The sequence below is a fragment of the Taudactylus pleione genome, unplaced genomic scaffold (assembly GCF_031769625.1).
Source record: "Taudactylus pleione unplaced genomic scaffold, aTauple2 ptg000411l, whole genome shotgun sequence".
Lineage (NCBI taxonomy): Eukaryota > Metazoa > Chordata > Amphibia > Anura > Myobatrachidae > Taudactylus > Taudactylus pleione.
In genome coordinates, this window is record NW_028284813.1 from 703,084 (window position 1) to 717,562 (window position 14,479).

Genomic DNA, 14,479 nt, shown 5'->3' on the forward strand with positions numbered 1-14,479 from the left:
TATATATATACATGTTTTTCATATTTTCAGTCCTAGTCACATTCCCTCAACTAGTTTGGATCGCATCTATTTTTGCCATCCTTTCTCTATTCACATTCCACCCATGCTTTCATTTAATATTCATTCAAGTGATCTAAGGGCATTTTGCCCTTATTTTGAACCATGTCTACTGTTTGTATCGGGATGTGCAAACCATTACATCAAGTTCCTGAACCACGCAGGTTCATCCATATCCTGTCCTCCCGTTGCCCTATTCAGGCAATATATATCCCCATCACATGTTATTCTAACTCTGGACAATAGTGCGTTCCCGATGGTAACCATGACAACCCCCCACAGCCCAGTGACGCAATACAGACTTCCCGCCTACAAGACTATATATTCCCATTTCCAAGATGACGCCACCCATCACTCCCTGAGGAAGGCTAAGGATAGCTGACATGTGTAGGAGCTTTGTATCACACGCATCACTCTACATGTCGCTTCCACCTGCTTTAAGTCTCCTCCCAAGGTGAGTTGAGTGCACAGTGGTCTGGAGCTCGCACATCTCCTCCAGCCCGCAAGATCTTGCGAGATCGCGGGTCTGGACGGAATTCAGCACCTGACACGCTGTGGAGACCAAGCCAGCAGCTGCACTGAAGGCGCGTGCTGGAATATGGTCTTACCATCAGCAGCGGCAAGAGTGGATGAAGACTGCCGGAAGAAGGAATCAGGACCCGGACCAAGGAAGAAGATAAGGTGAGGCCTCACCAAGACTGGTTCAGACCTGTATTTAACTTTGACTCTTGCCACTGACAGTGATATAGACCCTACCAGCTGGTTTAGTACAGTGGGTTGCGGGACGCCCTCCCCCTGTACACTCAGCCAACGTCACTGGACTGTCCCCATCACGGACATCCATATCCAGTCCCCTGCCTGTCCCTTTCTCCTCCCCTCCCCCTCTATTTTTTTCATTTGTTTACATCAATATTCATTTACAAACTGGAGTAGCCATAATACACATCTCTTAGTCACTTGTTTTTGACATTTAATAAATTGCTTTTTACATCCTCCTTGACATCAAATTAAGTTTGCACTTATTTACTCATATTGCTTATGCAAGTGGGGCCCAATCAACTGCATCCACCAAGAGAGCGCGATCCCTACCATAACATAAATTGTGTTCACATTTATGTTCATTTGCTTAAGCACAGACAATTGGCACTTTGTAGCTGATTCAGATCCGCTCGCTAGGAAGCCTTCACTCGTAGCTGGCTGATTTTCACATTCTGCGCATACGTACACATCGCAATGTGCGTGCGCGAACCAGTACAAGTGATCGGGAAGCATTTGCTCGCTGTGCATAGACAGAGTGAGTGACAGGAGAAGCCGTTTGTGGGTGGTGACAGGGGCTGGCTATTACAAATGGGGGAGTGGAGGTGCGAACATAGGCGTACCTGAGCAACTTAACGCGGTTTCATAGGCGTGCATAACAGGCAGCGTCATTGTACACGTCACCTGGTTGTATTTCACACTGAAGTGCTCGCAGTGCTTCACTCCACCACAAGCGCTGCGATCGCTTCCGATGGTCCTCGATGTACCAATGGTGCATACACTTCCTGGAGATGACGTGCGCAAGTGGATGTCTTAAGACAGGCTGGTGGGCATCTGCATACACAAAGCAATCGCTCGCCAAGACATAGTGGGCGTGCTTATGCCTTGCCGTGCGATCGCCTGCCTTGCTGGGTGTGTGCCGGATTTGCATACACTGGGTGCGAGCGAACGCATCTAGCGAGCGGGTCTGAATGAGCTCCTTTATTCTTGCACACACCAAGCACGGACACTTTGCACTATATGTTGATACATACTGGATATTCTTGAAATTAATTGGTATTTATTTGCTATATTTGCGATATCAAACCCAGCACTTTATGCGTTTAACACTTGCCACTTTACACCTGTTGTTTCGCTGTGATATTGATTTGTTTTATATATATACACTCAAACACTGTTAGGCGCTATCATCCAAGTACACTGTTTCACATTTCTTCTAGGGGCAGGCAACCACTGCCCTATTACTCTTGGACACAGCTGCCACCCTATTATAAGGGGGTGTACTCACCATTCTTCCTGGATTTGTAATCCCAGACAACAGTAATCAAGTACGGATATATCAATGTGGCGCAGTAAACTCCACCCCTCTCTTTCAATATAAATATATATATATATATATATAAATCACGGCGCCCTAGAGTATCAGCATTGTTTTCACGGCACCCCTAAGTTTCAGTTTGTTATTGAGAAATTCAGAAAAATTTAAGTAAAATAGTAAAGTGAAGAAAATTGAGGTCTGAGGAAGAGCTCCGGTATGAAGGCCTAGTTGGGAATAAGAGCCAGGCTGGTAGAGGCAGTGTTCTGGTGTGGAGTCCAATACAGCACATAAGCCAACAGTTATGTGGGCAAGGGTGCTGCAGAGGCCTTTGTAGAATTGGTATCGATACCAAGGTGGAGTGGAGGCTCATAATATGCAGGAGTCTTATTGGTGAATAGTCTCAGATGTGTCAAGATGACTCAGTGTACTAGCAGGTGTAGAGGCCAAGGAGGTAGGAAGGCTGGATGGGACAGAGTCCTTGCTGGTGTGTAGGCAGGGAACTTGCTGTTCAGTAAATAAGAGATCCATGGCCTAGGCCTTGGTGATGTAAAGGCCATATTACTGACTGTTAGTAGGAGGAATCCAGATGAAGCACAGAGGTCTCTGTCAGACAGGGCAGAGATATGGCAGTCCACAGATCTGATCATGTAGCTATGCACTGTCTAAGGCTACTGCCATTCTGCCCACCATCAATGATCCCAGCCTGTTGTAGTTTAGGCTGAGGCCTTATGAGCACAAATAGAGGGAGCTGCGCTGATTCAACCACAAAAAAATATTACCCATAGAGGGTACTTGATAATAAATTATCATCAATTGAGGATTAATTAAATTGCTAATTTATTTTCTTTCAAATATATAGGACTGAATTTTGTTATATGCACATGCAACTAGTTCATACAATATACATCTACACCAATTAAAAAAACATGTAACTTCACAATGAAAGTAAAAAAATAGCAAGATAAAATATTATATTACATTGTCCTTGCAAGGGAATGCCAGCAATGTTATTGATAATGTAGCAATTCCTAACAGTCTGCCCAATGTAAATTTGGAAACAATATATCCATATAAATGTATCTTTGTAAGTTACAGGACTCCACGAGTTTCCTTCTTTTAACCAGACGGCTGGACTCTGAAGTAAGTTAGGAAACAATGATGCGTTTCGTCCACTAACTGTGGACTTTTTCAACTTGTCTTTGAGTTATTTTACTGAAGCACTGAACTCTGTTTGAAAAGTGGTCTTCATTTCTTGCGAAAGGGCTTTGAGTTGACTGTTTTATTGTAAAGCAGAGTTTTCAGCAATCTCTTCTGTGTTGGGAGAGTCCCACATAAGTTTGGATTGTGAGTGTGCTAAAGAGGGAGCTTTGCCTCCGATATCTGCTTTGGACCTTTTTAATACATGTAGGGATCCATATGTATAGTGGTAAACCTCTAAAAACTGCCGTTTGCAGAGGTTATACAGCATTTTAAGGGGTCTATTCATTATGGGGTTCCGAACAGACCCCGATAATTAACATACTAACTCACCGTGAGTGCCAAAACAATTCATCATTGCACCGGCGCGGAGACAGCTGATCTGAAAATCAGCTGTCTCCGCAAGAGGCTCAGTGCTCCTTTCGGAGCAGTGAGAGAAGTGCGCCAGCATGATCTACAGGTCACGCATGGGCACAAGAGCCCCGACATCCGGCGGAAGGAGACGCACAGGGGCGGTGGGATCTGAAAGGATCCCACTTTGCAACCCAGGACTCCTTCCCATAGGGAAGGAGTGGGTTGTGAGCTACGAGCCCGGACACTTAATTTCTCCAATTATCCAATGAACATTTTCAACTGCTTTTGTAGAAATTAAGGGGGTCATTCAGACCCACTCGTGAGCGCAGGACGCTCGCAAGTGGGTCGATGTTGCCCCACTGCGCATGCGCACGATGGAGGGAGCTCCGCCGTGCGCATGCGCGAGACCCGGATAGCGACGGGCTCTCCGTTGCTCCGGGTCTCGATCCAAAGGGGGCATGCTGTCGATGTTGATTGACAGCACGCTCTCTTTGGTAGGCGTGCCGGGGGCGTGGCTGCCAGACGGAGGCGTTCCCATGGGAACGCCTACTGTCTGAAGCCGGCCCCACTGACATCACTAGTGATGTCAGTGGGAGTGATTTTGGCTCTGATAGAGCCAAAATCACTCCAGGGCTTGCGACAGGGAGACCCTACCGCAGGGTCTCCGTCACAAGCCCGATGGTCGCGATGGTCTTGACCATCGCGACCATCATCATGGACACTCGCATAAGCTGTGGGTGGTCACCCTCAGCTATGCGAGCGTCCAGGAGGACGCTCCATTTTCATGGAGGAGGGCCCTGATTCAGAGCGAGCGCTCTGGTCAGAGCGTTCGGCTCTGAATCAGGCCCTAAGTGATGATGAATAGACCCCAAGGGCTTGTTACATTCCGCCCATAGGGGCTCATTTATTAATATCAGGTTTTAGACCTGATAATTATAATTTCTTATCACTACTTAATTGCAGCAATAAGAAATTATGTACCCTCTTGATTAGGGGCGTCTTAAGAGAGAAGGTGGCATGTGTGCACTCCCCGTGCAGGGCCATTTTCCAGTGTTCTGAGCAGCGCAACACTGGACGCGGGACCATGGACAGGTAAGTTTAAACCAATATGGGTGCAGGGCGTGCGGTGTGGGGTCCCCCCTGGACCCGCACACACTGCACCCATTATATACCACTGCTCTTGATGTATTAAAATACACATGCAGGAGCCTGTCCTTGCAATGTGTAAAAGTAAAGTGATTGCTAATGTAATCACTTTACAAACACCTTGCGACGCAAACCGCACTACTGCACATGCACAGGGGTCTATTCATTATTACATAATTATCAATGGTGATAATTATGTTTTAAACTCGCTGCGAGTTCAAATAACCGTTCAAAGGCATTCATCATGCTTCATTAACTAGTATCACTTCTAAAAAATTGCTCTTTCTGCAAAGTCTGCTTTTTGGAATTGTGATGCTTTTCTCTTTAATCTATGCTGTCTCTGCTCCCAGCCTGCAGCCGCTGCCCTGTGTCTCCCCTCTCCCTGCCTCTCTCTTCTTCCCTGATGTCTCCTCTCCCTGAGCTCATGTTCCCAGTGTCTCTTCTCCCTCCACTCCCCTGCCTGCAGCCTGTCCCCAGTTTCTCCCCTCTCCCATCCTGCACCTCCTCCCCGCCCTCTCCGTGTCTTTCCTCTCCCTGCCAGCACCTCCTCACCATGTCTCCCCTCTCCCAGTCCGCAGCCTCTGCCTCTCTTCTCTTCTCCCAGTGTCTCCTCTCCCTGAGCTGTCCTGCCCGCATCCTGTCCCCGGTATCTCCTCTCCTTCCACTCCCCTGCCTGCAGCCAGTCCCTGGTTTCTTCCCTCTCCCAGCCTGCACCCCCTCCCCATGTCTCCTCTATCCCTGCCTGCACCTCCTCCTGGTGTCTCCCCTCTCTCTGCCTGCACCATGCCCTGTGTATCCCCTCTCCCTGACCACACCTCCTCTGTGCCTCCCCTCTCCCTGCCCGCACCTCCTTCCCATGTCTCTCTTCTCCCTGCCCGCACCTCCTCCTCAGGTCTCCCCTCTCTCTGTCTCTCCCCTCTCCCAGTGTCTGCTCTCCGAGCTCCCGTCCCCAGTGTCTCGTCTCCCTCCACTCTCCCTGCCCACACCTCCTCTCCGTGTCTTCCCTCTCCCCAGGGTCGGATTAAGGTCTGTGGGGGCCCCTGGGCAACAAACATGTGGGGGCCCCTATTAATTGTGACAAACTGGGGGTATGCACAATGGGGACCTTATGCAGCGCCCCCAGTAGTGTCAGTGCCCACAGTGCTAGTGCCCTGTATGCAGTGCACCCAGTAGTAGTGCCCCTTATGCAGTGCCCCCTATGCAATACTCCCATTAGTAGTGCCCCCTGTAGTAATGCCCTCTGTATAAATGCCCCCAGTAGTAATACCCCTGTAGTTGTGCCCCAAATAGTAATGCCCCCCAGTAGTAATTGGGCGTGTGCCCAATAGTAATGCCCCCTGTATAAATCCCCCAGTAGTAATACCCATGTAGTTGTGCCCCCAATAGTAATGCCCCCAGTAGTCATTCCCCCTTTAGTAGAGCCCTCTGTAGAAATGCTCCTAGTAATGCCCCTCTATTAGTGCCCCCAAAACGAATGCTCCCTCTCTGGTAGAGCCCCCAATAGTAATGCCCCGATTAATGCCCCCAGTAGTAATGCCTCCCCCTCCGAGTAATGCCTCCCCCCGAATAATGCCCCAGTAGTAATTCCTCCCCCAGTAATGCCCCCCCAGTAATGCCCCCAGTAGTAATGCCTCACCCCTCCCCGAGTAATGCCCCAGTAGTAATGCTCCCCCCTGAGTAATGCCCCCAGTAGTAATGCCCGCCCGTTAGTAATGCCCCCAGTAGTAATGTCTCCCCCCTCCCCGAGTAATAACCCAGGTGTAACGCTCCCCCCCGAGTAATGTCCCCTGTAGTAATGACCTCGCCTGCAATGCCCCCAGTAGGCCGCTTGCACTAAAAAAATAAAAAATAAAACTCATACTTACCTTAAGCTAAGCCAAGCGTCTGCTGCAGTCCGCTCGGCTGCTCCTCTGCACTATGGCAGAGACGTCATGACATCTCTGCCATAGTGCTCTGCTGGAGCCGGAAGCTGGAGCTCACGTGAGCTCAAGCCTCCGACTCCGGCTGCCACTGCGGGGAGGGAGCTGGGCGCCCGCTGGTTACAGCTGGCGCCTGCTAAAAAGAGCCCCCCTGCGGTGCCGGGGTTAGTTTGGCCGGAGGAGGCGGAACTGGTTCCGTATCTTCCGGTCCACTTTAACCCTGATGGGTGTGGGGGCCCTTAACATGTGGGGGCCCAGGGATGATCGCCCCTGTCGCCCCCCTGTTAATCCGGCCCTGCCTCTCCCAGTCCACAGCCTCTCTCCCCCTGGTGTCTCCCTGAGCTCCCCTGCCCTCAGCCTATCCCCAGTGTCTCCTGTTCTTCCACTCCCCTGCCTGCAGCCAGTCCCCATTTCTCCCCTCTCTCCCAGCCTGCACCTCCTCCCCATATCTGCCCTCTCCATGCCCGCGCCTCCTCCCCATGCCTCCCCCCTCCCTGCCTACACCTCCTCCCCTGGTCTCCCATCTCCCTGCCCACACCTCCTTCCTGTGTCTCCCTTCTGCTTGCCCACACCTCCTCCCCATGTCTCTCCTTTCCCTGCCCACACCTCTTCCCCATGTCTCCCCTCTTCCTGCCCGCACTTGGTCCCCAGTGTCACCTCTTCCTGCAGTGTCTTCTCTGCCTGCTGTCAGTGCGTGCCCCCCCCACTTTTGAATTGAGCCGCTGACAGTATTGAAGAATGAGGCAGAGAGCAATTACAGAGAGCTGCTGGAGGCAGGTAAGATAGACTGCGGGTGCTGTGGCGGGGAGGAGGGAGGGAGCTGTAGAAGACAGCTGCCGAAGGCAGTGAGGATAGAGCAGGGAGGAATCTGAAAAGATCCCTCTCTGCACTTGTGAAGGCTTTTGGGGGCTTGCACGCCATCTCAGGATGGCGTACAGTTACACACTCAAGTAAAAAAAAAGATGCTTGATTGCATAATTTCTAGACTGTGGAAATTATCAGGTGAGAATTGTAACCAGGAATGATTGAGGGTCTGACAGTTAATTTCAACAAAAGTAGGTGAAAATGTTAATTTTCACCTGCTTTTGTATAAATTGATGATGAATAGGCCCCAGTCTGCTGACTGCCGGGGAGAGATCCTTAGGTAACTTTTTGCGGATTGTAGCCTATATGCTACAATGGCTAATGATCAGGGCCGTAACTAGGGTAGTGCGACCTGTGCAGGCACCGCAGGGCAGGGAGAGTTGTTCGAGCCTGTAAATTTTCCTGTTTATTATCATTCTCACTTGTAGCTTCCTCTTATTTTATCCCCAGCATCTCCTGGCCTCCCCTATCTCTTCCCTGGCACTTCCCCATGAGACCATGGCCCTTTCTCGTGTGTGCCTTTTCCCATTTAAAAAATAGGGGGGCTCGCCAATGCTCTTTCTGGCACAGGGCACCAAAAGTCTAGCTATGGCTCTGCTAATGATGCCGTTAGCTACTAGCAGTGTCGGACTGAGGCATAAAGGGCCCATGCCCATGCAGTGATAGGGGCCTATACTTAAAGGGTATGGTCATCAACCAATGGGGTATGCCCAGCAGGGGTGTATCTTGGGATCCAAGCGCCCCTGGCAATGTAATGTACTGGCGCCCCCTACCCCCCCAGTAGTAATCCCCCCTATGCTGCATTGCCCACAGTAGTAGCCCCCCTTTACAGTGCCCCCAGTAGTAATCCCCCCTATGCTGCATTGCCCCCAGTAGTAGTCCCCCCTATACAGTGCCCCCAGTAGTAGCCCCCCTATACAGTGCCCCCAGTAGTAATCCCCCCTATGCTGCATTACCCCCAGTAGTAGTTCCCCCTATACAGTGCCCCCAGTAATAGTACCCAGTAGTAGTCCCCCTATACAGTGCCCCCAGTAGTAGTCCCCTATACAGTGCCCCTAGTTGTAGACCCCCCTATACAGTGCCCCCAGTAGTGGCCACCCCCCCCTAAATTGCCCCCAGTAGTGGCCACCCCTATACAGTGCTCCCAGTAGTGGCCACCCCCATAAATTGCACCCAGTAGTGGCCACCCCAATAAAGTAGAGGGCACCCCCACCATAAAGTGCCCCCAGTAGCGGACTCCCCCTATTCCAGAGGCCCACCCCCCGTGCCAGGCTTACACACACACACAAAGAAAAAAATATTCAACTCACCTGGTCCCCACTCCTGTCGCGACCGCCGCTGTCCGAGTCACGGCCCGCTCTTCTCCTGCATGGGAGAGACGTCATGACGTATGATGTCTCTCCCATCACATGCTGCGGAGGGAGCTGGAACACGGAGGGTTGCTGCTATTTCCTATGTGGCTAAAGGACCTCTATGATGTATCCACCACGTGACCGCTGCAGGAGGCTGGACCGCTCCTTCTTCACCATCCACTATTGCATAGAGGGGGAATAAATATTTGTGGCGAGCGTAGCGAGCCCGCGAGGAGACACTTTTGATCCCCCGTTAGCATCCCCGCCCCTCCCCCTTTTAGGCCGGGTCACGTGGGTGTGACGTCACAGGTCTATCAGCGCTGTATAGTCTAGACCTAACCGAACACGGAGCTCATGAGTGAGCTCCAGCCATCTCCCTCCGCGGACGACGCAGCAGCTAATGAGAGTCACATTAGCTGGCTGCTATTACAAACACACAGCCGCCGCTGGCGGCTGTCTGTTTGTAAGCTGTGTAGGGCAGACCGCTCTCACTGCGGTCTGCCCTACACTTGTGGGGCCCGGGGGACTTGTCCACCCCTTGGCAACTGGTGGTACTGCCGGGCGGGGCCCTCCCCTTTGGTCGGCGCCCCTGGCGAGTGCCATCCTGGCCAATGGGTAGATACGCCTCTGATGGCCAGCCACAACAATTGCTTGGCTAACCATTAGGCAAATCTTTGTGTGGTTTCTATAGAAGCAAACCATGGACCCAATGTTTATCAGTGGTCCTGGGATAGAGTAAGCAGTGGAGCCTGACCATGGCTACCAGGAATAAGCTGCTTGGTAAATTCGGCAATTAAGCAGCCCCCAAATACTGGTGGAAAGGAAAACATTTCCACCAGCATTTCACCAGCAAGATGTTGCCAGTATGTGCCATGTTATGAAAGGACTCGGTATGCACAGTATTATAGTATGGATAGGTAAATGAGGACAGGGCCTGTTATGTTCGTGCATCAGCCAGTGATGCATATAGTAGTGATGATGATGATGCACTTCGCACAGTCAGTTCCCGGCCCGGGCTTGGCTGCTGGTGACAGGTGTCATAAGCCGTACTGGGCGGGCTCCGAGGGCGGGTCTTGGCCGGGGAAGGCGGGGGCGGCTCGGGCCTCACAGGCCCTCCGGAGTCCGGACTCACAGATCCGCCAGTCGTCGCAGCCGTCATCAACATGGGTAACGTGGTGAGCGGAGGGAGCGGAGACGAAGATGAGCCGGGGATTGAGCAGGAGGAACCCGGAACAACAAACTCCGGAGCAGCGGGGGGATCGGGCGCCCAGCAGGGTCCGCCTCAATCGGGGAACCCCGGCCCGGCCTCCCCGCTGCTGCTGCCGCCCTTACCCGGTGTGTTGCTGGAGCAGGCCTGCCTGAGGGAGGCGGCAGCCCGGCTGCGGGAGGTGGGAGCCCCAGAGTCGGTGGTTTCCAGGCACCAAAGCGCCCTGCTCCGCTGGCTGGAGGAGAGACTGAGCCGGGGAGAGGAGGTGCTGAGTCGGGAGCAGTTCATAGAGATGCTGGAGAGCCGGGCCAGCGGCCGGGAGGAGTGTGAGGAGGTAATGTCACTGCCGGGTGTGTATGTGCTGTCACTGTAGTAGCACATAGCATTTGTCGTTGTGTTTGCATGGACTAAGTGCAGTAACTTTACCAGTCAGTGGTTGTGTCATTGTATTCTCTGTCCTATCTAGTCATGATGTTTATCTTCTACATGCTGTACAGTGACGGTCTAACATGCTGTATTTATTAGATGCAATGTTACACTGGGGTCCTTCTGGTTACCTGATAAGTGCACACTAGTAGTGTCAGTGACTGCTTGTTTTTGCTGCAGTGCAATATTTCTTAACTTCCACATTATTTCACTTAGCAGGTACTGTCAGGAAATGGCTGATCTTGACAATTAGAGTGGGGACTACACAATTACCTTTTGACCTTAATTCATAACAACAATTTAAAACCAAACATTCTTTACATATGACTTAAAGATTTATTTATATAGCTCCAGATATTTCGTTCTGCTTGACAACCGGAAACAAAACGGTCATAAGACAAGTCTGGGTAATTACAGACTGAGAGATAAGAGTACCTTGCTAGTAAGCTTGCCACAATCGGTCTGCTGTACGAGTGTTGTGTGAGTGTAGAAGGAGAATGTATATACATTGTGGAGCCCATTTATCAAAATTTATTTGAGGTAAAACACCCGTTTTCGAGGATTACCTCAAATACTAAGTATCCCCCGGATGTATTAAGGAGGGACCGCAGCAGCTATTTCCGATACCTGCTGTGATCCCTCCATTGCCGCTGGCAGCCGCCTCCCCCATAGGTTTTTATGGGGGATGTGATGCTGCCAAATGTACCAATATTCGGAATGCTATGCATTCCAGATATTGTCCCCCGCAGCTAACATCATCTGAAGGTGGCGTTAGCCGCTGTAGCCTATGGGCTACACTGCGCATTATTAGCCTACGGTGGGATCTGCCGGAACCCTCCCCGGTTATGGCGGATGTGTATGCGCAGTCCACGGGGATTGTGCATGCGCCCCACCCCCTGTAGTGGCCGACAGCTCTCCAGAGACATCGCGAGGACGGGCTCCTTTCGGAGACTGTGTCACTGCATGTCGCGGATGATGCATCCTGCCGAAGAGAGAGATTTTTGCAATGCGATCAGGGGCGTTACTGGCATGCCCTGGTCGCATTGCAAAAGCGATCAATGATAAATGGGCCCCTTTGTGTGAACTGTATATTGGAGGTGAATTGGTAGCTTCTGGAAAATATGTGGATGGTTCTGGAATTTGATAAGTATCCCTGAAGTGGTGAGTTTTCAGGGAACGCTTGGAGGCTAGAAGAAAGTCTTGTTGTGGGAGGGTGTGCTTTCCAGAGTGGGTGCAACCCACAGTAAAGTTTTGTAACCATGAATGGGAGCAGATAATAAATGTAGATGATAGACACACAGCGCAAAAATGTATCCGTTAGTGTAGTCTTGTTGACAGCCTTTTATGTAAGCAGAAATATTTTGTATTGAATTCAGGTAATCAGTGGAGGGACTGACAAAGCAGAGCAGCAGAATAAAAGGTGGGTACATACCAGGCAGATCTCTCTGCTGGCCCACCGTTGCGCCAACAGAGCGCCCGCTCAGGTAACGTTTCAGAGCTGACATCACAACTGGGCGGGCATTTGAAATGCCCTTCCTGTTTAAAGCTTTCACTTACCAGTGGTCTCTGCAGCATGTGTAAGGGTGGTCGACTGGCCGCCTTTACAGACACACAGCAAGATGCGCCGATATACGGTAGCTGCAGATAGTTTGGCCATCTGCTGAGCAGATGCGATATGTAATATGACATATTGGGGGTACACACCCGCTGGCACACTCGTCTTATATATCGCTATGCTTAAGGCATTCTGAGGAAGATCTGTTTAGCGCAGTGGTTCCCAAACTCAGCCCAGGGCCGGCTCCAGCCCTAGCCACACCCTGTGCGGGATGGACCCCTACACTCACGCGTGGCCGAAAAGGGGGCATGACCTAATTAACATAGGCCTTGCCCCCTAAATTACGCTATCTGGGGGCGTGCCTGTACGACACGCCTCCCATTTAACATGAGGCTGGGGACGAGCCCAGCACTACGTCAGTAGCTGGGCTGCCCCTAGCTCTCTCGCTGCACTGAATGCATGCGCGCGGCATCCATTCTTGTTCCCAGGGGCCAGCACCGGTGCACAGCTGCGGTGATGAGGTGCCCAACATCCCGATCACTTCGTTACGCGGGTGGAACAGCGGGACAGTGCTCGAAAAACGCGACTGTCCCGCTGAAATTGGGAATAGCTGGGATGGTTCCACCCTTTATGGGATGGCGCTCCTGTTCGACCGCACTGGTCGAACTTGCCTCGAGCCAGCCCTGACTCAGCCATTACAGTCCTCGTTTTAAGGATATCCGTGCTTGAGCACAAGTGACTGAATTAGTTCCTCAGTCAATTTGATTTAACCATCTGGACTTAAGCATGGAAATCCTTAACACTTGGACTGTAATGGCAGAGTTTGGGAACCTCTGGTCTAGTTGCTGTATTCAGATTGTAGTACTGTTCCCGCTAGGCTGTTTTAGCTGCGCCCAGCTGGATTTCAAAATGGCAAAATGCACCCTGCCCTTTTAGCAGCGCCCCGCTAAAACAGCCTGCACCTTCGCCACCTGTGGGCCACAGCGTCCTGTTGGGTGGGGGGGCAGTTGTGGAGAACGATCACTGCCGGGTGAATAGATGCTGTGCACATGCGCACGGGATCTATTCACCGTGAGGGGAGAGCTTGGGGAAAGCCCAGCACCTCTGTAAGTGCTGTGCACGTCCCAAAGTGTGACAAACTGGAGGCGTCACAAGGACACGCCCCCTTTACGCCTGTACTCTAGCGGGAACCTTTTTGTAGGTGTGAAAGTTTATTTAAAGGAAGACCAGTGAGGGGACTATTGCATTAATCAATTCGGGTGATAATGAGTGCATGATTTTAAAGTTTTTGCAGTATCTTGAGTGAGATATGGGCGGATTCCGGATCTGTTTCTTGGATGTGTGTAACAGGCTTTGGATACAGGTTGAATGTGGGGAACAAAGGACAGGTCTGGAATCTAGGATGATACTTAGAGGGGTAGGATTTATTGCCGTGTTGTCAACAGAAATAGACATGTCATGTAAGCAGGGCTATTTTTGGGGGGAAAATAGGTTCAGGAACCGTGGGTGGAGCTACTGAGATAGAGATATATATATATATATATATATATATATATATATATATATATATATAAATAAATTTATTTTAGTATTTAGAAAATAAGGCACTCAAAAGTGGCTTTAAAATAAAAATTATCTTATGGAAAATACATTTTGGCCCAGGACATTACATCATTGTTAATGAGAGGTTCAGGAACTGAGGGCATGATTCAGACCCGGTCGCAAGCGCTGAGCGCTCGCAACTGGGTCGATGGTGGCCCACAGCGCACGACGGAGCCGGCTCCGTATTGCGCGAGACCCGGCTAGCGACGGGTACTTCGTCGCTCCGGGCCTCGCACCAGAGGGGGCGAGCTGTCGATGTTGAGTGACAACTCGCCTGCTTTGGTGGGCGGGCCGGGGGGGTGGCTGCCAAACGGAGGCGTTCCCATGAGAACGCCTGCTGTTTGGGGGCGGCCCCTCTGTCAGAGCCGAAAGCTCTCTGGGGCTTGTGATGGACGAGACTCTACCACAAGGGTCTCGTCGCAAGCCCGATTGTAGCGATGGTCTTGACCATCATGGCCGCTCGCTATAGCTGTGGGTGGTCACCCACAGCTATGCGAGCAGCCAAGAGGCCGCTCCAAAAATAAAAAAGCCCGGCCCTGATTCAGAGCGAGCACTCTGTCAGAGCGACCGGGTCTGAATCAGGCCCTGAGTTCTTGCTAAAAAATAGCACTGTATGTAAGCAAGCCCAGGTACACATCAGACCGACGTACAAAAGACGCAAATGGTTGTTCCAATTTCCCTTCATCCCAGAACACACGATATACATAGAGCGTACACACTATGCAA

The 14,479-nt window shown here is 51.1% G+C and overlaps 1 protein-coding gene across 2 annotated transcripts in view; it reads left to right on the forward strand.

The window, feature by feature from the left end:
• Positions 1 to 10,105: 10,105 nt before the first annotated feature.
• ZZEF1 (zinc finger ZZ-type and EF-hand domain containing 1) overlaps positions 10,106 to 14,479 on the forward strand; it is a 239,492-nt gene continuing 235,118 nt past the window's right edge. For both annotated transcript variants that reach the window (XM_088447033.1, XM_088447034.1), the window contains exon 1: positions 10,106 to 10,504. In XM_088447033.1, the coding sequence (XP_088303159.1) occupies positions 10,127 to 10,504 (378 nt within the window). In that variant the 5' untranslated portion in view covers positions 10,106 to 10,126. The remainder of the gene's footprint in view (positions 10,505 to 14,479) is intronic.